The 22,608-nt window shown below is 43.6% G+C and overlaps 1 protein-coding gene across 1 annotated transcript in view; it reads right to left on the bottom strand.

Annotated features, from left to right (window-relative positions):
• Window positions 1-22,608, bottom strand: part of GUCY1A2 (guanylate cyclase 1 soluble subunit alpha 2) — a 376,801-nt gene that overhangs the window by 30,035 nt on the left and 324,158 nt on the right. Inside the window, exon 6 of the mRNA XM_082245350.1 lies at window positions 4,956-5,099. Within this exon, the coding sequence (XP_082101476.1) occupies window positions 4,956-5,099 (144 nt within the window). The remainder of the gene's footprint in view (window positions 1-4,955; window positions 5,100-22,608) is intronic.

Raw genomic sequence — 22,608 nt, 5'->3', positions numbered from 1 at the left:
ACTGTCCCCTGTGGAATTCCAATATTGCTGATCACCCTATCCAACACACATATTGCGGTCTTCCTGGTGACTGTACCATCTAGTATCACCATTATACACCACCATGATCCCAGCCCTTTTTAAGCTGCCTGTGCAGAATGCATGAGTATGCTTTCTTATGAATAGCACTACAGGGGAAGGAGCAGATGTGAGATTGGATACATATTCAAAATTGTACTCATGGCAGCAGGGCTCTGTTAGACATATTGAAGGAGAGTAAGAGGTGGCTATATGACTGTATGGGATGGGGATGTAGCTGGTGGTAGTGGTGCTGTAGGGCAGGGGCATGGATGTGCCCAGTGTAGTTTACACTATTTTGCCACAAGATGGCACCAGAGTCTATAGCCTACAGACCACTGGTATTGATAGGCTGTGTAGGTGTTCTAGGAGCCACTAAAGGTCCTCACAGGTAGGATGCCAGTGATATGCAGGGGACACCTATTCCAACCGTGCACTGATCAGCACTAGGGGCACCCTTGGTAGGAGGTTTGAATTAACAGTAAATATAGGTGTGCACAGCCTATTGCATTAGGGTGTGCACCTTTAAAGCTCAAACACATATGTGTATGTGCATGTGTATATATACTGACGGTATTAGTAGAGCAGTGAACAGTGTCAGTAGGGCAGAGATTGGTGTCAGTAGGGCAGTGGAAGGTGTCAGTTCTTGGCTGGCTTGCTAGCACCCTGTGGGGGCTGGCTGGCACCCTGTGGTGGGTGGCTGGCTGGCACATTGTGGTTGGGTGGGTGGGTGGCTGGCACAGGGGCTGTGGGTGGCTGGCTGGTACAGGGCATGTGGGTGGCTGGCTGGTACAGGGCATGTGGATGGCTGGCTGGTACAGTGCCTTTGGCTGGCTGGTACGGGGCCTGTGGGTGGCTGGCTGGCACAGGGCCTGTGGGTGGGTGGCTGGCTGTCTGGCACCCTGTGGTGGGTGGCTGGCTGGCTGGCAACCTGTGGTGGGTGGCTGGCTGGCTGGCAACCTGTGGTGGGTGGCTGACTGGCACAGGGGATGTGGGTGGCTGGCTGGTATAGGGCCTGTGGGTGGCTGGCTGGTACAGTGCCTGTGGCTATCTGGTACAGGGCCTGTGGGTGGGTGGCTGGCTGGCTGGTACAGGGCCTGTGGGTGGCTGGCTGGCTCGCTGATACAGTGCCTGTGGCTGGCTGGCTGGTACAGGGCCTGTGGGTGTGGGTGGCTGGCCGGCACCGGGCTGCTGTGGGTGGGTGTATGGCTGTGATACACTCCTGCGAGACTAGTCCCGACTCCAGACGAGGCTGTCCAAGGCGAGGGAGGCGGCCTAAGAAGGCAGAATGATGCCACGAAAATATCAGCAATATCAGCCAGTCTTGGGCCGATACCGATATTTTGGGGAAAGTGCATATCGGCCCTCGATATATCAGCCTTGCCGATAATCGGTCGATCCCTACTGCCTTTACTACAATCCACCACAAGGTTTCCATCATTGTGCTCTACCCTTTTTTTTAAGTCATAGGACATAGAGGTAGATGTGCCCCCTGCCCCCCATGTTAAACAAAGGTACAACAAGGGGAAGCGTTATAGACATATGCCTATAAGCACTTTACGAGTGTGGCTTTTTTGTGGTCATTTGTACTTAGTATAGTTTCTTTCTGAAAATATTTTTTTATAACAAGTAGCTAAGCGAAATTAAAAGATATATAATGACAATATGGCTGCTAATTTTAGTCAAATGTAGGCTCCTAATTAGGCTGCCATGTAAATTTTGTTTTTGGCTCCTGCTGTAGACATAGGAGCAGTGATTGTTTAGTCTGGTATGTTTAGGGCATCACAGGCTGGGAGTGTGATTGCTTCCCCCTGCCTCTAGAAGAAGTTTCTACAGTTTAGGGAGAGAGGATTCAAATGGCCAGCCTGAATACTGAGCAGGGCATAGCCAATCCCGGGGGCGGGTGCCCAGTTGGTGGCTAGGATGTCGTAGAATAGTCTGGAGCCCTGAGGAGATTGTCTTTCTTCCCCCATGAAGGGGTGGATTGGTGAGCTCAGAGGAGGGGGCTGCTTACCTCTGGTGCTCTTAAAACTGGATTCTGAGTTACCTACAAGAGACTGCACCTTTAGACTGATCCTGTTTAAGGATGCTGTGAGTAGAGCCTCTCTTTTGTGCCAAAGCTACTTTATTGTTCTCAGCCTTGAACCTATAGACTGTTCCTGTCTAGCCATATCTGTCCTGCAAGCTACTTTATGATTCCCAGTAGAGTTGGGCGAACGGTTTGGACCGAGCAGGGGTTCGGGCCGAGCATGGGTTCGGGCCGAACATTGGCTGTTCGCTCAGTTTGGGGAACACCCGAATTTGCAGTGCATTTGGCGGGTGTTCGCTGTGCTAAATGCCCTGAAATGCACTGCGCGCTGCACAGTGCAATCTGCCCAATCAAGGTGCAGTAAAAGCTAGTTGTTAAGGAGCAGGGCTGGCCGCGATGTCCATAACAACCAATGAGTCATAAGCTGTCAATGGGCTTCTCTGCTGACAGCTGAATAAAAAAAAAAAGAAATTGCCGGTAAAAAAAAAGTAGAAAAAAAAACAGCGTGGGGTCCACGACAAAATGAGAAAAAAAAAAAGCGTGGAGTCCCCCAAAATCCATACCAGACCCTTTACTAAGCATGCAGCCTGGCAGGTCAGGAAAGTGGGAAGATGAGCGAACGCAATACCAGGCCACGTCCCCTCAACGTGGGGGGTGGGTTCTATGGGTCAGGGGGGCTCTGACCCCCCACCCCAAAGCACCTTGTCTTCATGTTGTTGGAGACAAGGGCCTCATCCCCACAGCCGTGGCCGGTGGTTGTGAAGGGAATGCGGGCAGGGAGCTTATCAGAGTCTGTGAGTCCCCTTGACAAGGGGGCCACCAGATCCCAGCCCCTCCCTATGTGAATGAGCATGGAGTGAATAGTACCCCTACCCATTCACCAAAAAAGGGGCAAAAAGTAATATAAAAACACAGAAACACTTTTTGACAATTCCTTTATTAAAAAATAAAAAAAAACACCGCAACCGAACAGAAAAGAAAACAAATCGCTCACGCAGTCCATGTAGGCTGACCGCCTACTGCAGGCTCAGTCGTTTGACAGTTCTTATATAGGTATGTCACCTGGCTATGTCACCTGGTGGCAACGAACTGTTGTGAAGTCACCGACCCAGCATTCACTGGTTCGTGACATCGCAAGGGGGGCAGTGCCATCAGGTGATGTCGCTAGGTGGCCCCACCACTACCTATATAAGAACTGTCAGACGGTGGAGGAGGCAGTAGGCAATTGGCCTTCATGGACTGTGGGAGCATTTTTTTTTTTTTGGGTGCAGTGTAAGGCATTGTTGATAATAGATTTTCATTGAGGCAAACAGTTTTTTAAATTTTTTTAATAAAGGGATTGTCAAAAACTGTCTCTGTGTTTTAATTCCCCATACTCATTTACATGGGGGGACCTGGATCTGGGGGGCCCCCTTGTTGTAGGGATGAGGCCCTTGTCCCCACCAACATGAGGAAAGGGTGTTTTGGGCCCCAGATCTCAGCCCCCCCATGTGACTGGGTATCGGGTACATAGTACCCCTAACCATTCACCAAAAAAGTGTCAAAAAGTAAGAACCACAGGAAAGTAATAAAGTCCTTTATTAAAAAATAAAAAAATAGTGTCCCTCGATGTAAATCCATCGTCAATCACGACACCCGCCAGACTCGAAAAAATAAAAACGCTCTTGGGAGGCCGTCTGCCGATCTGCGCTTAGACAGTTCTTATATATGCAAGGGGAGGGGCCACCCTGCTATGTTACTCAGTGGCACCGCCCCTTCTGACATCATGCAACACGTGATGGATTTACATAAGCCCCCCACCCGCAGCCCCCGACAACCACAGCCCAGGGTTGTCGGGAAGAGGCTCTTGTCCCCATTAACATGGGGACAAGATGCTTTGGGGTACGGGAGGCAGAACACCCACAACCCCATGTTGAGGGCATGTGGCCTGGTATGGTTCGGGAGAGGGGGCGCTTGCTCATCCCTCCCTTTCCTGACCTGCCAGGCTACATGCTCGGATAAGGGTCTGGTATGGATCTTGGGGGGGACCCAACATAGTTTTTTCCTAATTTTTTTTCAAGAGCCGTGTGTTGGTGATTAAAACAGCGAGTCAATTTAAATGTGATTTGACTCTTTTTTTTCTTTAGAAATGTAATTTTTGCTGCAGCATGTTCTATGCATGCTACAGATGTGCCACTTTACATGCAGACTAAGGGAACCCCCCAGGCACTATATTTATATGAATTTTTCATTTGTATTGTTGCACTTAAAGCATCATTAAAATCACTGCTCCTGAAAAAAAAAAAAAACAATTTGAATTGATACATGTCCCACAGGGCAGTACCCAGACCCCCATTCCCCTTTATGGCCAATTACTTGCATATAAGCCTTCATAATAACACTATTGATTTTTCCTGTTTGGCTCCTATAGGCCTTAAAGGGGTTAGAACTTTTCCCCTATGCGGAAGCTCTGCTGCAAGCCGAACGGGGGGGGGGGGGGGGGTGCGGTGGGGATGTTTGGCCCATCTCTAATTCCCAGTCATGAACCTATAGACTGTTCCAGCCTAGCTAAACCTGTCCTGCAAACTATCCTGTGGCTTCCAGCTGTGAGTAAAAAAAAAACTGTGTTGCTCCTGTTTGGAGAGACACCTCTGCAGAATTATGTTCAAACATTTTGGAGTATTCCACACCACCCCAAATTCCCTAGCCAGTTTCTACTAGCAAATACAGTTCAAAAAGACAACCCCCTAGACTGTTCAATGAGCAGGAGTGGATGGACTGATGCTGCGTGCCTGGCTGCCTCTGCACTCTGCACTGTTGGGGGAAAGAACCTGTTAAATCTAAGTGGCTCCTTCAGGGATAGCTCTACACCAGTAAACATGTAAATTACCTTAATGGGTCTTCCGTCAGGAGTGAGAACTTCTTCTGAGAGTTCCATCATCTTTAAAGCCATTAATGCAATTGGTTTGGCATGGCTTTTGCTCTTCCGGTGAAGTCCTGCAGCCACACAGTACGCATCACCAATGGTTTCCACCTGTGTCAATAATAGAAACAATATAAGTATGATCCAGGCAGGTGTAATGGCACGTCTGATAAAATCATTTCAACAGCTTGAAAGAAATAAATCTATGTTTGTCTGTAACTGGCCTCATTGTCAGGGCTAATGCCATAGTAGCCCCTCAAATGCTTCGAAGTCCAATGGCTAGGGTTCCTATATAACTATCACCCCATTGTCCCCAGTGCCATCTTAAGGGCATTAAAGGGCCCTGGGCAATGCAGTGCACTGGGGCCCTGCCTACACAATCACCCACGAGAATAAAAATGCAAATTATCGATAAGGCGATATTTATTGGTACAGCAGTGCAAGGCTAATGACAGCTTCCAGGTTCGGGGGCTGGGTCCGGTGAACACACACATGGACAGGAGTCAGACTCGACTGTCCTATGTGTACCTGTTTCCGTGGAGACAGACGGGCATTCCTGCAGTTGTGGGCTCCCCCTCTACGGCCCAAGTGGCCTGACAGCAGCGCAGGGCCAACAGGCACTTGCCACCTGCTAAGTTTGCCGGCAGGATGCACACGGGAATTGGAACTAATGCTTGGCTGTGGCTGGGATGCTGGGCAGGTGGGGCCCCCCAGACAAGTGGGGCCCCGCCCCCCGGGCAACTGCCCAGCGTGCTCATTCGTTAAGATGGCCCTGATTGTCCCATTTCCACAACACTATCAGACGGCCTTTGATCCCACTATGAAAAGTTTTAAAGCTTTCAAAACCAGAACATTTATCCTTTTTATAAAACTTTTACATAGAAACTTAAACGACTTTTAGAATGTTTGGGTTCAACTGAAATAAACCATTGTATTTAATCTAATAAAGTGTAATCTATTTTAAGGACAGATGGTTGCAGGAACAGAAATATTTGGGAACAAGAAGTCGTCTCAATATATCAGCAGGTGTATAAACAAAAGCAATACAAAAGCAGGCACAGAATGTGATTATTTTCTAAATCAATGTTAGATGTGTTTAACCCATCTGCCACACAGAAAGGTATTGTTGTGCCGATGGTTTACTAGGACATAGCTGCAAGCATAAAAAATCTTTTACACGGACACTTTGCTGTTAATCCAGAAATCAAAAGTTTGCTCCCCCCACAATGTCTTATTTATTCTGTTTTAATTAAAATGACACTAAACTCTGGTTTAAAGTGGTGGTAGGGCTACTTTCACACTGCTCTGTTGCAAAAATGTGGTGAAAAAAAAATGCCTGTGCGTTTTTGCCACGTTTCCGGTGCATTTTGCACCTGTGAAAAATGGACATGTGACCTAAAAACCGCACCAAATTTGAGGATTGCACCTACTGCCTTACCTGTATTTACTGCAACTCCTGTGTGATGTCAATTTGCGAAATATTTGAGTTGTATACATGCTCTGGAACTTGTACTGTTTATGTCAAGTGTTAACCACTTAAGCCCCGGAAGATTTTACCCCCTTCCTAACCAGGGGGTATTTTGCGATTCGGCACTGTGTGACTTTAACGGACAATTGCGCGGTTGTGCGACGCTGTACCTAAACGAATTTGACGTCCTTTTTTTCCCACAAACAGAGCCTTCTTTTGGTGGTATTTGATCACCTGTGCGATTTTTTGATCATGCGTTATAAACAAAAAAAGTGCGTCAATTTTGCAAAAATAACAATATTTTTCACATTTTTTTATATGAAATTCCCCAAAAAAAAAGTAAAAATCAAAATTTTTTAACATTTTCGGCCAATTTGTTTTATGCTACCTATGTTTGGTAAAAAAAATCGCAAAAAGCGTATTTTGATTGGTTTGCACAAAAGTTTTTGCGTTTACTAACAAAGGAAAAGATTTTTGTCATTTTTGTTGTTTTTTTTTTAACGAGTAATGGCGGCGATCTGCGATTTTTTTGCGGTACTGCGACTGACTGACATTTTTGACACTTTTGGGGTTACCAGTGACATTGCTGCAGTAATCAGTGCTATACATATGCACTGTTACTGCAAAATTACATTGGTAGTGAAGGGGTTAACTTTATTTGAGAGGGAGGGGCTGTGTGTGTCCCTAGGGGCGTGATTCTAACTGTGATTGGCTGTCTGTTGAGCTGTAGAAACAGTGATCAACGGTTCTACATAGTAGAACCGTGTGATCACAGTTTCTACACAGGGGAGAATGACAGGCGGCTTGTTTACACATCAGGTCCACCGGTCACACGCGCGGGGGGGGTCCGTGACCACGTGGGAGCGGGAGCGCGCCTCTGGCGGCGCGCGCTCGCTCCCTAGACCCTCACAGGCTAGCGACGTAGACCTACGTCACTTTGCCTGTGAGGGGCTAGATAGCCGTGCGGCAGTCGGCAAGTGGTTAAATAAAGTTCTTTCAGATAAGAAAAAAAAAAATGCACCAAAAACTCTACCACAGGTGCAATTTGCCACGTGTTTGATGTCTTTTCCATTCATTTCAAGTGTGTTTTTCTTGCATTTTTATCGCGCCAAAAATGCAGCAGGCAGGGCTTTGAAAAATGCAATGGACCCGAAAATGACCAGTATGAAGAGTTTCATGGGATTTAATGGTCATGCATTTTTTTTTTTCTGCTATTTTTATTGTGAAATGGAAGAAAAATGAATTTGTGTGAAAGCAGCCTAAAGGTTGTTAAAAAAAAAAAAAAACCTCCTCCTAGTTAAGAGCATAATGTGCTAGCACATTGCACATTATGAAAGACTTACCTTAAACAAAGCCCTCCTGTGGCACGTTGTCACCATTCCATGGTTCCTATCCTCACCTGGTCTTCTTTCAGGGTTTGTGGGCTCTACCTGAGCTAGGATGACATCACTCCCGCACATGTTCAAAGGAGCCACGGCCACTGTACAGTCCTGTGAAGGAATGGCGTGCCGTCCCTTCAGAGCGTAGTGCATATGCGCCTGTAACATCACCACCTGCAGAAGTAGTGAATATCTCCTAAATGGTGCACGTTTAGGAGATATTCCTTGTACCTACAGGTAAGTTTTATTATAAAAATACCTTCTATTGCTCTCAGCCGCCTAGAAATCTCCAAATTCAATTTTTTTTGCTGCTGTGATGTGATATCCTGATAGAAGGTGGCAACATTCTTTTTCCATGGTCCCATTGTATGTAGGAATGTAGCCACCCTCTCCGGACTAGGGACTGTGAAATGTGTGTGTGTAGCAGTGCACATGGCAACAAATAAAGTGCAGTGATCATTTGCAACAAGTTGAAGTGAGAGGAAAAAGAAGATGTTCGGAAGTTCAGGGAGTAAATTACAAAGAGGCAGAAAACACAGTAAGAATCAGTTTTTGAAAAAAAAAAAAAAAAAAGACCAGTTAGTCATTGATGTGTATTACTTATTTTTGTGAGTTGAAGATATTGATTATTGTCACTTTAACTTGCAGTGTAAATATTTTGTCTACCTTCTAAAAGACTAACTTCCCATTTAAAAAAAAGGCCCTGGCTGCAATACCTGCCTTCATTCGAAAGCTGCCCTCCTCAGCCCCCGCAGTAATTCTTCTCTGCCACTAGATGCCACCAGCCTTTCAGGTTAAATGATGCCACGTGTCATGGAGTTGGGCTTTGAAGGGACAGCCCACCCAAAACTGATATTTGTGTTTTTGGTAGACGTTGGAGAGTTAAACTACCCGGTTGTTTATATATCAATTGACTTCTAATTATGGATAACCATTAGGTTGATATATTCCCGCATTCAAATCTCACAGAGCATGGAACATGCAGTGCAAGACAGCTGCTGGATGTTATACACTCACCGGCCACTTTATTAGGTACATGTGTTCAATTGCTTGGTAACACAAAATGCTAATCAGCCAACCACATTGCTGCAACTCAATGCATTTAGGCATTTAGATGTGGTGAAGACAACTTGCTGAAGTTCAAACCAAACATCAGAATAGGGAAGAAAGCGACTTTGAACATGTCGTGTGTTGTTGGTACCAGACAGGCTGGTCTGAGTATTGAAAAAACTGCTGATCTACACGCACAACTATCTCTAGGGTTTACAGAGAATGGCCCGAAAAAGAGAAAATATCTAGTGAGCGGCAATTGTGTGGAAGAAAATGCCTTGTTCATGTCAGAGTCCTTTCTCAGATGATAGAAAGACAACAGTAACTCAAATAACCACTTGTTACAACCAGGGTATGCAGAATACCATCTCTGTACGCACAACACATCCAACCTTGAAGCAGGTGGGCTACAAAAGCAGAAGATCCCACCGGGTGCCACTCTTGTCAGCTAAGAACAGGAAACTGAGGCTTCAATTCGCCCAGGCTATCCAAAATTGGACAATAGCAGATTGGAAAAACATTGCCAGGTCTTAAGAGTCTAGATTTCAGCTGCAACATTCAGATAATAGGGTCAGAATTTGGCATAAAGAACATAAAAGCATAGATTCATTCTGCCTTGTATCAACGGTTCAGGCTGGTGGTGGTGGTGTAATGATGTGGGGGATGTTTTTTTTTGGCACACTTTGGGCCCCTTAGTACCAATTGAGCATCAGCCTACCTGAGTATTGTTGCTGACCATGTCCATCCCTTTATGACTACACTGTACCCATCTTCTGATGGCTCCTTCCAGCAGGATAATGCAGAATGTCACAAAGCTCACATCATCTCAAATTGGTTTCTTGAACATGACAATGAGTTCACTGTACTCCAATGGCCTCCACACTCACCAGATCTCAATCCAGTAGAGCACCTTTGGGATGTGGTGGAGATTCGCATCATGGATATGCAGCCAACAAATCTGCAGCAACTGTGTGATGCTATCATGTTTCCAACACCTTGTTGAATCTATGCCACGAAAAATTAAGGCAGTTCTGAATGCAAAAGGGGGTCCAACTCAGTACTAGCGAGGTGTATCTAATAAAGTGGCCGGTATGTGTACATCTAAATGCAACCTGCTCAGACCTGATCACAGTGTCTGGCAGAGGAGATTCTTCCAGTATCGACTCTCTCTCTCTGCAGATCTGAGGTGTTCTACAACCAAATGCCAAGAACTGCAAAGTCAATGCTGAATAAAGAAGTGTAAAATATGTTGTGTTCATTTGTTAAAGAACGCTGAATGATGAGGAGTATCTGTGATGTTGGCATGCTGCTTTATTTAGTATTTTATTTTTGTAAAGCAGCAGAAAAGTACTTTATAATTCATACCTTACAATCTTGCCTTTTAGCATACATGTCTGAAAATGTGTTGCAACCATGTTTGTTACGACAACACCTACCTTTCATCATGGCCACCAACCTCCACAACACACTTTGTGTTGTGCACTTTTAGCCTCTACCTCGAGGATCAGCTGGTTGTGTGTGCCTACCAGGCTAAAAAATTTTCAGCCCTTCCCTGCATTTCATCACCTATGGTTGGGGTTCTTAAAGTGTATCCAAACCCAAAAACAAAAAACATAAAATTCATACACTGCAGCTTACCAGTCCTAAGATGTGTTGGCTGCATTAGTTTCAATTTTTCAGGCTTTTTTTTGCATTAGCTTCCATTTTTAAGGCTTTTTTTACATTCACCTAGTAATCCTATGACTATCACACTTCATGTCCATTTGTGTCTACACTCCTATGTTTCTATAGGGGCAGCAATAGTCACAATGGCAGGACTACAAACATGTCTGTCTTCATTCATCTCCACTACATGGTGGATCAGTGGGGCTAGTAGTTTACACAGTAGAGGTATATCTCAATGGCAGAGCACTGGACTGCAGATTAAAAGGTCCTTGGTTCAAATATCAGTGCCCTTTGTATGGTTTAGTCTTTCCGTCATGCAACACTGATCAGCTGTGATACACACCAAAGAGTTTAGCTTGTGTATTCACAATTAATGATGTTTTCTATCAGGTCTGCTGTGTTAAGTGGGTGGGATTTGGATGCCATTCCAAGGGATAAAGGTGGCATTTACATTATGTAGGGGGTTCTCTATCAGGTCTGTCTCTTCTATTAGAAGGCTTGATTCTTTATTACTCAAGTTGGACCGGATGTAAGCTTTATCATTTTTTTTTACTGATCATGGTTGCACTTGCCCATAAGGTCCAATGACTTGCTGTTGCCTGATGTTGCAGGGATCGTCACTATCAGCATGGTCACTGTTGAATTACAAGCTCGTCAATCAGCACCTGGCCACATCCAATCCTGCCTACTGCTTTCTGGATCGACAGCACTGTTGCTGAAACCCTCCAACTGTGAGCTGCAGTGTCTGGGAGGAAGACTATGTAAGACACTAATAAATAAGGATTTTGCGCCATCAAGGAAGTACAGCAATAGCTGTAGTATCTGGTGTCAACGGTTGAGGAATGCAGAGGGAATCAGGCATTGAAATAGACCTCAGGAGAAGTAACTATTGTTTGCACACCTGTACTGTGTTGATGAACAATGCTTTGAATAGCTCCACACAATCCTAAAGTTAGGTAAAGTCACCTTATTTTTGTAATATGTGATAGAATTGGAGCTGCTGATGGAAGAATTGGAGCTACTGAATTTGGTTTGACAGCTCATATGATTGTTCAGCATCTATCCAGGGGTATTTATTGTATCTGAGGGACAGGGAGGGTAGAAGAAAGGAAGGGGTGCGTCTATATATCTAGAATTATTTACAAGTGAAAGAGAGGAATGACATCGTAAATGGGGCAAGGAGAGAGGAGGAATCCGTGTGGATGGAGCTTCAAACGCAAGAGACAAGCGTAAATTAATAGAGGGGTATGCTACAGGCCCCCTAACCTGAAGGATAAGGAGGAGCTGGACCTCCTATCACATTTAGAAACAGCAGCAGGGCAGGGCAATGTCATCATAATAGGGGATTTCAACTATCCAGATATTGACTGGGCATAAGTAACAGCTCACTCATTGAAGGCCTGCCATTTCTTAAATGTCTTACAGGACAACGTCATGTTCCAATTGGTGGATGCCCCAATGAGAAAGAATGCTTTGCTGGATCTATTAATTACAAATAGCTCAGATCTGGTCACACATGTGGAGATACGGGACAACTTAGGAACCAACGATCATAGGAAGAGGATGCACAAAGATAGTACGAAAACACTAAATTTCAAAAGAGCCAACTCTTCTAAACTGCGCTCAATATTACAAGATATTAAAAGGGACAACATCCTTGAAACGTTGAACACTGCGGAAAATAGGAATACTTTATGAACATATTAAATAAAGGTATTATCCAGTGTATTCTAATGGGCAATAAATATAAACGAGCGAAGGGTAAACCCGAGTGGCTAAAATTTAACGTAAAAAGACATAATAAAGAGAAAAAAAATGGCCTTCAAGAAATAGAAGGTCCGAGGGGGTCATTGTCAGCATTCCAACACTACAAGGAATGCAAAAATAAATGTAAGAACACAATCAGGGCAGCTAAAATATGGGACACATAAGGGAGGAGAGTAAAATCCATTTTTTTAATATACCAACAGTAAAAAAAGAAAGGTCAGAACATATTGGCCCCATAAAAGATGATGACAGGAAGTTGGTTACAAATGACAAGTAGAAAGCAACTGTACTAAATGCATTGTTCTCCTCAGTTTTTACTGAGGGGTATAACAACCAAATGACAAGTAGAAAGCAACTGTACTAAATGCATTGTTCTCCTCAGTTTTTCTCCTCAGTTTTTACTGAGGGGTATAACAACCATGACTGTATTGTTAGTAACACATCACAGGGTGTACCCTTGTAACTTACAGAAGCCGGTGTCCGAAATAGACTAGAAAATCCTAACACAAATAAAGAACTCCAAGAACTCAGTCAGGTTATAGCCAGACCACTATTCCTATTTTTTATAGACAGCATACTGACAGGAATGGTACCAGCAGATTGGCGAAGGGCCAACGTGGTACCAATATTCAAAAAATGGCCGAAACATATACCTGGGAACTTCAGACCAGTCAGTCTAACAACAATAGTATGTAAACTTTTGGAGGGGATAATAAGGGACTACATCCAAGAACAGACAGTATCATTAGTAGTAATCAGCATTGATTAATAAAAAGTCGTTCTTGCCAAACCAATCTGTTAACATTGTACGAGGAAGTGAGCTGCCATCTAGATAAAGAAAGGCTGATGGGTGTGGTGTAACTGTATTTTGCAAAAGCATTCCATACAGTAAACACTTAAATTACAAACTGAGGTCTGCAAGCATAGGGTTTGTACATGGATAAAAAACTGGTTTCAGGGCCAGGTTCAAAGGGTGGTGATAAATAGTGAATACTAAGAATAGTCTGGAGTAGTAAGTTGGGTATCCCAAGGTTCTATCCTGGGACCAATTTTGTTTATTTTTTCATAAATGACGTAGAGGTTGGTTTAAATAGTTCAATCTCAGTGTTTGCTGATGATACAAAGCTAAGTAGGGCAACAATTTCACAGCAAGATATAGTAACCTTACAAGAGGACCTCAATAAGATAATGGGGTGGGCAACTACATGGCAAATGAGGTTTAATATCAAAAAATGTAAAGTAATGCACTTGGGGGCTAAAAATGTGAATGCTAGTTACGGGCTAGGGGGAGAACCCCTGGGGAAATCCAAGATGGAAAAAGATCTAATAGATGACTGGCTCAGCAATAGCATGCAATGCCAAGCTGCAGAAAGCAAAGCTAGCAGAATATTAGCATGCATAAAAAGGAAATTTAACCAAGAGATAAAACTGTAATCCTGGCCCTTTCTGTTTCAGGCACATCTGGAGTATGCCGTCCAGTTCTGGTTACCAGTGCTCAGGAGGAGGTGCAGAAACTGGAGAAAGTCCAATAAAGGGTAACAAAGTTAATAAGGGGACTGGAGGACCTCAGCTACAAGGAACGACTACAAACATTAAACGTATTCTCACATAAGAGAAGAGACACATAAGCGATGATATAATAGCGATATATAAATACTGCAATGGTGATTCTGGTATAGGGAATAAACTATTCAGTCTCAGGGAGTGTAAGAAGACATGGGGTCACTCAATGAAATTGGAGGAGAAGCAAATTAATCTTAAACTGCGTAGGGTGTTTTTCACTGTCAGGACAGCAAGGATGTGGAATTCACTTCCACAATTAGTGGTACCTAGTTGAAATATTGTTAGTTTTAAAAAACTCTTGGATGGGTATCTTAACAAACACAGTATACAAGGATACAACATTTTTGACATGAACACACACACACACACCCACACAGGTTCAATTGGATGGATGGCTTATTCAACCTTACCAACTATGTAATTATAGAATGAAGCTTGTTAATGTCTGTTATTCTAAGGAGGTTCTGTGATGCGTCGTTGCATTTCAGAAACTTCAGTAAGTAATATAGTGGAAGATGAAGGTAGGAGGGTTTGAATGTGGGAGTCTGTAACATACAAATGTGTTAAGTGCCAGAGTGTGAGCTTTGTATATTAGGATGGTGTGCGTGGGTCCATGCTCCATTTTGTCTTGGTCCTGCTCTCTGCTGGCTCAGACCTATGTGCAGCTTTTCTGTCATTACTCTTCCTATAGCCCCATACTCTACATGCCACTGTCTATGAGGTCTTCCACTGCTGGTTCTCTCACTTCTCTTCCTATAAAGTGTAAACCCATAATCTGCACACTACTGTCTATGAGGTCTTCCACTGCTGGTTCTCTCACTTCTCTTCCTATAAAGTTTAATCCCATAATCTACACACCACTGTCTATGAGGTCTTACAATGCTGGTTCTCTCGCTGCTCTTCCTATAGCCACATACTTTACACACTACTGTCTATGGCAGTGATAGCGAACCTTGGCACCCCAGATGTTTTGGAACTACTTTTTCCATGATGTTTATGAATTCTGCAGTGTAGCGGAGCATCATGGGAAATGTAGTTCCAAAACATCTGGTCTATGGGGTCTTCCACTGCTGGTTCTCTCATTTCTTTTCCTATAGCTTCATACACCACTGTCCCTGAGAACCTCCGCTGCTGTTTCTCCTACTGCTCTTCCTATTGACCCATACTCTACACACCACTGCCTCTGAGATCTTCCACTGCTGATTCTCTCATTGCTCTGCTGATTCTCTCATTGCTCTTCCTATAGACCAATACTCCACACACCACTGTCTCTGAGGTCTATCAGTGCTGGTTCTCCCATTGCTCTTCCTATAGATTCATACTCTACACCAGGGGTCTTCAAACTATGGCCCTCCAGTTGTTCAGGAACTACAATTCCCATGTGTGTGAATGTCCGAGTTTTACAATGCCTCATGGGAAGTGTAGTTCTGCAACAGCTGGAGGGCCGTAGTTTAACAACAATAGTATGTAAACTTTTGGAGGGGATAATAAGGGACTACATCCAAGAACAGACAGTATCATTAGTAGTAATCAGCATTGATTAATAAAAAGTCGTTCTTGCCAAACCAATCTGTTAACATTGTACGAGGAAGTGAGCTGCCATCTAGATAAAGGAAGGCTGATGGGTGTGGTGTAACTGGATTTTGCAAAAGCATTCCATACAGTAAACACTTAAATTACAAACTGAGGTCTGCAAGCATAGGGTTTGTACATGGATAAAAAACTGGTTTCAGGGCCAGGTTCAAAGGGTGGTGATAAATAGTGAATACTAAGAATAGTCTGGAGTAGTAAGTTGGGTATCCCAAGGTTCTATCCTGGGACCAATTTTGTTTATTTTTTCATAAATGACGTAGAGGTTGGTTTAAATAGTTCAATCTCAGTGTTTGCTGATGATACAAAGCTAAGTAGGGCAACAATTTCACAGCAAGATATAGTAACCTTACAAGAGGACCTCAATAAGATAATGGGGTGGGCAACTACATGGCAAATGAGGTTTAATATCAAAAAATGTAAAGTAATGCACTTGGGGGCTAAAAATGTGAATGCTAGTTACGCGCTAGGGGGAGAACCCCTGGGGAAATCCAAGATGGAAAAAGATCTAATAGATGACTGGCTCAGCAATAGCATGCAATGCCAAGCTGCAGAAAGCAAAGCTAGCAGAATATTAGCATGCATAAAAAGGAAATTTAACCAAGAGATAAAACTGTAATCCTGGCCCTTTCTGTTTCAGGCACATCTGGAGTATGCCGTCCAGTTCTGGTTACCAGTGCTCAGGAGGAGGTGCAGAAACTGGAGAAAGTCCAATAAAGGGTAACAAAGTTAATAAGGGGACTGGAGGACCTCAGCTACAAGGAACGACTACAAACATTAAACGTATTCTCACATAAGAGAAGAGACACATAAGCGATGATATAATAGCGATATATAAATACTGCAATGGTGATTCTGGCATAGGGAATAAACTAGTCAGTCTCAGGGAGTGTAAGAAGACATGGGGTCACTCAATGAAATTGGAGGAGAAGCAAATTAATCTTAAACTGCGTAGGGTGTTTTTCACTGTCAGGACAGCAAGGATGTGGAATTCACTTCCACAATTAGTGGTACCTAGTTGAAATATTGTTAGTTTTAAAAAACTCTTGGATGGGTATCTTAACAAACACAGTATACAAGGATACAACATTTTTGACATGAACACACACACACACACCCACACAGGTTCAATTGGATGGATGGATTATTCAACCTTACCAACTATGTAATTATAGAATGAAGCTTGTTAATGTCTGTTATTCTAAGGAGGTTCTGTGATGCGTCGTTGCATTTCAGAAACTTCAGTAAGTAATATAGTGGAAGATGAAGGTAGGAGGGTTTGAATGTGGGAGTCTGTAACATACAAATGTGTTAAGTGCCAGAGTGTGAGCTTTGTATATTAGGATGGTGTGCGTGGGTCCATGCTCCATTTTGTCTTGGTCCTGCTCTCTGCTGGCTCAGACCTATGTGCAGCTTTTCTGTCATTACTCTTCCTATAGCCCCATACTCTACATGCCACTGTCTATGAGGTCTTCCACTGCTGGTTCTCTCACTTCTCTTCCTATAAAGTGTAAACCCATAATCTGCACACTACTGTCTATGAGGTCTTCCACTGCTGGTTCTCTCACTTCTCTTCCTATAAAGTTTAATCCCATAATCTACACACCACTGTCTATGAGGTCTTACAATGCTGGTTCTCTCGCTGCTCTTCCTATAGCCACATACTTTACACACTACTGTCTATGGCAGTGATAGCGAACCTTGGCACCCCAGATGTTTTGGAACTACTTTTTCCATGATGTTTATGAATTCTGCAGTGTAGCGGAGCATCATGGGAAATGTAGTTCCAAAACATCTGGTCTATGGGGTCTTCCACTGCTGGTTCTCTCATTTCTTTTCCTATAGCTTCATACACCACTGTCCCTGAGAACCTCCGCTGCTGTTTCTCCTACTGCTCTTCCTATTGACCCATACTCTACACACCACTGCCTCTGAGATCTTCCACTGCTGATTCTCTCATTGCTCTGCTGATTCTCTCATTGCTCTTCCTATAGACCAATACTCCACACACCACTGTCTCTGAGGTCTATCAGTGCTGGTTCTCCCATTGCTCTTCCTATAGATTCATACTCTACACCAGGGGTCTTCAAACTATGGCCCTCCAGTTGTTCAGGAACTACAATTCCCATGTGTGTGAATGTCCGAGTTTTACAATGCCTCATGGGAAGTGTAGTTCTGCAACAGCTGGAGGGCCGTAGTTTGAGGATCCCTGCTCTACACACACCTATCCATGAGGTCTTCCACTGCTGGTTCTCTCATTGCTCTTCCTATAGATCCATACTCCACATACCACTGTCTCTATGGTCTTCCACTGCTGGTTCTCTCATTGCTCTTCCTATAGATCCATACTCCACATACCACTGTCTCTATGGTCTTCCACTGCTGGTTCTCTCATTGCTCTTCCTATAGATCCATACTCCACATACCACTGTCTCTATGGTCTTCCACTGCTGGTTCTCTCATTGCTCTTCCTATAGATCCATACTCCACATACCACTGTCTCTATGGTCTTCCACTGCTGGTTCTCTCATTGCTCTTCCTATAGATCCATACTCCACATACCACTGTCTCTATGGTCTTCCACTGCTGGTTCTGTCACTGTTCTTCCTATAGTCCCACACTCTGCACACCACTGTCTATGAGGCCTTACTTACACTGCTGATTCTCTAATTAATCTTCCTATAGACCCATACCATACACACAACCGTCTATGAGGTCTTCCACTGCTGGTTCTCTCATTGCTCTTCCTATAGACCCATACACCACACACCTCTTTCTCTGCTGTCTTCAACTCCCAGTGGCACTTGGTTCATAACAAGTCTGCTCTCACCAGTGGCTGCATCATTGTACCTGAATCTATCACATGATGAAATCAGTCACTGTTCAGAGTCTCACGTGTCATTTATGGACAGATATAACTAAATACAATGTGGAAAATACCACCTGTAAGAACTGCTAATGTCACTGTATATAATCTGTAACTAACCAGCTGAAGTATTCCCATTTGACCACAGGAGATCAAGCAACATTAATCCAAAGGACTCCTCTAAGAACTCTGCATGTTTTTAATGAGATGTACATTTTTTTTTTTTTTAATCTTCCAAAAACAAGGAAAACAGGGAGACATCCATTTATATTTTTTTTTTTGCCATTTTGGCTCTTTTTACTTTTAATGAAGTGCTAGGGTCATGTTATAAAGAGATTCCTGACTTCCTAAGGCCTCAGTTGGGTACTTTTGATCCATTTATACAGGGCTGTCTTTAACACAGGGCAAAAGGGGCAGCTGCCCCGGGCCCAGTCATTGCTGTGGGGCCCAAAGCAGCTCCCCCTTGAGCCTGCACTGCCCACAAAAAGTTGACAAGTGGATTCGGGAGGGCCCATGAAAATGTTTGCCCGGCGTCCAATCAATATTAAAGATGGCCCTGCATTTATATCTCTTTATTACTTTTCAATAATTGTTCAGGACATATTCTAAAGGACATCCTGGGCTCCCTTTCGATGCATTTTTGATAATCTGATTTCATTGCTGCTGTTTCCTTTTACGATATTCCATGCTACATGTGTCTGAGATTTACTGCCCCCTGTTCTCCCCTCTTCTTACTTAATTTCATCACTCATACATACACAAAATAAAAATTACATTTTTACACTGAAGATTTCACATGAGCCAAATTACCACAATTAATACCGACTACAAAAATTCCCCCGTTCATGAATGAGCACATTTTCTAGTCTCGCATAAAAACCTTTACACAGTTTGCTTCGTATTCCTAAAATAAAACGCCACTCAGGACAGCTCCCTGGTCAGAATCCACAGCAGGGTAGTGCAGACGCTGTCTGTTGTAGGCTCAATGACTAAGCACTGTAGCGTGAAACTTGTCTTGTTTCTGTTGTTCTAAATAAAAATGTAACCAAGCTGCAGAAATGGGGGTGGGTAGCTTTTTGCTATTTCAGAAAGCATTTTGGTTCATAGCTGTAATTTGGAAGTAGACATAAGGAGGTTGTTAACAAGGACGGTACAGTCAGGGCCGTCTTTAAGGCAGGGCAAAAGGGGCAGCTGCCCCGGGCCCAGTTATTGTTGTGGGGCCTAAAGCAGCTGCCCTTTGAGCCTGCACTGCCTGAGAATAGTTGATAAGTGGATTTGGGAGGGCCCAAGAAAATGTTTGCCCAGGGTCCAATCAACCAATCATTAATAAAGACGGCCATGGGTACAGTAGGTAGCCTGCCTTTGCGATCTGCTGTGGGTGCCAATACATTGCTAACTGCACCCTCAATGCAGATGGAAAAATGCAGTGCGTTTGTGGACAACAGATCACATGGTACCACAGCACCATATGATATGGTGCGGCACGTTTTTCAAAAAGTAGTGCATGCAAGGGAATGGGCTGCCAAATCGCACTGAAGGGGAATGCACAGGACTCACACAGGAACGCAGTGAGTGTTGGCATACAAATTTGCTAGATTCATTTGTTATTTAAATGATATGCCCATATTTTTCACCAATGCAACTGTTTTCTGTATTTTTACTCCTTTCCATTCCATCATGATACAGTTTACCATGTATATTCCTTTTTACCTGTAAAAACAAGAAATCTTGTCTCTTCATGAGGTCTGTATAGAATGCACTTTTCTGACCTCTTTTAAACTTGATTTATGGGCAACATAAAGAATGACATTTCATGATGCAGTCTTGTCAATAGCACTAAAACAGCAGATTTTGTTTTTCGGAATCCCGCAGGTAACATAGTTTATTACCTGTTGATCCTGCCAGTAGATCTGTTGTTTTTCCACTTCCTTGCACCACCTTAATTCCTGGACACTTTTATCCCCTTCCTGCCCAGGCCAATTTGCAGCTTTCAGTGCTGTCACACTTTGAATGAAAATTGTGCTGTCATGCAACACTGTACCCATATTACATTTTTATTACTTTTTTGTCACACAAATTGAGCTTTCTTTTGGTGGTATTAACTCACTGCTGGGTTTTTTATTTTTTGCTAAATAAGGGAAAAAAAGACTGAAAATTTTGAAAAAAAACCTGCATTTGTTTTAGTTTCTGGTATAACATTTTACAATAATTTTTACCGAATTAAATAGATTTAATAGATTTATTAAAATAACATACATTATTCTAAATGACCAGATTCCCCCACCCCCACACTTGATGTGGATGGAGGAATCCTTTCCGATGAGTTATTGTATTCTGACAGTGGGGAGACAGAATACATTAATCAGTGCTGTTGGCTATAGGCGGTGACACTGATCGATCGGGAATAGCCCAACAGGGCGGTTGTACTAAAGTCGATCAGTAGACCGACTTCTGTACAGCCAACCTGCCCATACATAGATTGAAATAAGGCCTGGTCAGCATGGACAGGCTGAATTTCAATCTTGATCCATGTATGGCCTCCTTTAATGTTTTAAGTAAAAGTGCTGCCTAACAGCAGATAAAACAATATACCCCACAGCAAGCAGCTTTCTATGGGAGCAACCAAGCAGGCTCGCACTTGACCTGCGGCTCTGTGTGTCTATTTAGACACAAAGCTGTGGCTCGGCCCTGCCCCCTCCATCTCCTTATTGGCTCACTGGCTGTGATTGACAATGACTCCCATTGCTGCCAAGAACCAGACAGAAGTGCGAGCCCCCAGAGGGGCACAGCTCTCATGGACGTCGCTGGATCGAGAGGGGGCTCTGGTAAGTATTAGGTGGGGCTGGGGGGCTTCTGCACACAGAAGGTTTTTTTTTACCTTCCTGCATAGAATGCATGAAAGTAAAAAAAACTTGTGGCTTTACAACCACTTTAAGTAAAAGAGACTCTTATCAGAGGAAGTGGACTCTTATAAATGAAAGAGTCACATAAGCTGGTATTAAATGGTAAATAGATACATCTGGTGACTATCCACAGGCTGCAGATCAACATGGTTCCTCATACTGGTATCTCATCAGACTATCCTGTGGGAACATAAAAAGAGAGCCAGGAAAACCACATAGCATAAAACGCTTTTAAAATCTATTTATTGTGAATACTAACAACTCACATAGATAAAGAGATAAAGCGCTAATCATGTAGAAAATATGGTCCCAGGATACAATTCAAACACTTCCTCATCGAGAAGAGGGTGGTGACGTCACAAGAGATGGCTCCACCCTACATGTTTAATCAGATTTGACTTCATCGGGGGCATGGAAACCATCACCAATCACCACGCACTTATATATACAAGGACACAGGGCAACACCATCACTCAATCGGCTGGTGGTAAGCCAAGCCTTATTCTAATATTGGTAACAAACCAAATCACGAGGCCGAGAATCAATGGAAAATGCAGGTCAGAATATTATCGCTGATATAAACAGTGAGAGGGGTCACTAAGAGTAAACTGAAATCAATCAAATAATTAAAATTAAAAAAATAAATTAATTAATGTATATAAATGCAATTTAACCGCTTGCCGACCGCCGCAAGTACATATAATGCGGCGGTCAGCCTCGTGCAGGCAAAGTGACGTAGGGGTACGACACTCACCTGCGAGCCAATAGGGGGCGAGCGTGCGCCGCCGGAGGCACACTCCTGCCCCCGCTCGCTCACTGTGATCCCCGCGCATGTGGCCGGCGGACCTGATGTCCGCCGGTCACTCGCGATCGTCCGTTACAGAGGGAGAAAGGCAGGCGGCTGATGTAAACAAAGCCGCCTGTCATTCTCCCTTGTGTAAGTGCAGAGATCATACGGTCCTGCTATGCAGGATCGTATATCTCTGTAGTTACACAAACAGCCACATCCCAGAACAGTTAGAAGCACTCCCCTAGGGACACACTTAACCCCTCCTTCTCCAATAATGTTAACCCCTTCCCTGCCAGTGTCATTTTTACAGTAACAGTGCATATGTATAGCACTGATTACTGTAGTAATGTCACTGGTACCCCCAAAAAAGTCTGTCAAGGGTCCGATCTGTCCGCTGCAATGTCGCAGTCCCGCAAAAAAAATCGCAGATCGCCGCCATTACTCGTTAAAAAAAAAACAATAAAAATGACAAAAATCTTTCCCTTAGTTATTAAACGCAATAACTTTTGCGCAAACCAATCAAAATATGCTTATTGCGATTTTTTTTACCAAACATTTGTAGCAGAAAACAAATTGGCC

This window comes from Pelophylax lessonae, assembly GCF_965119305.1.
Source record: "Pelophylax lessonae genome assembly, chromosome: 2".
In the NCBI taxonomy this organism is placed as follows: Eukaryota; Metazoa; Chordata; class Amphibia; order Anura; family Ranidae; genus Pelophylax; species Pelophylax lessonae.
The sequence above is the reverse complement of the archived record's forward strand: the minus strand, read 5'-3'. Positions and strand labels throughout refer to the sequence as shown.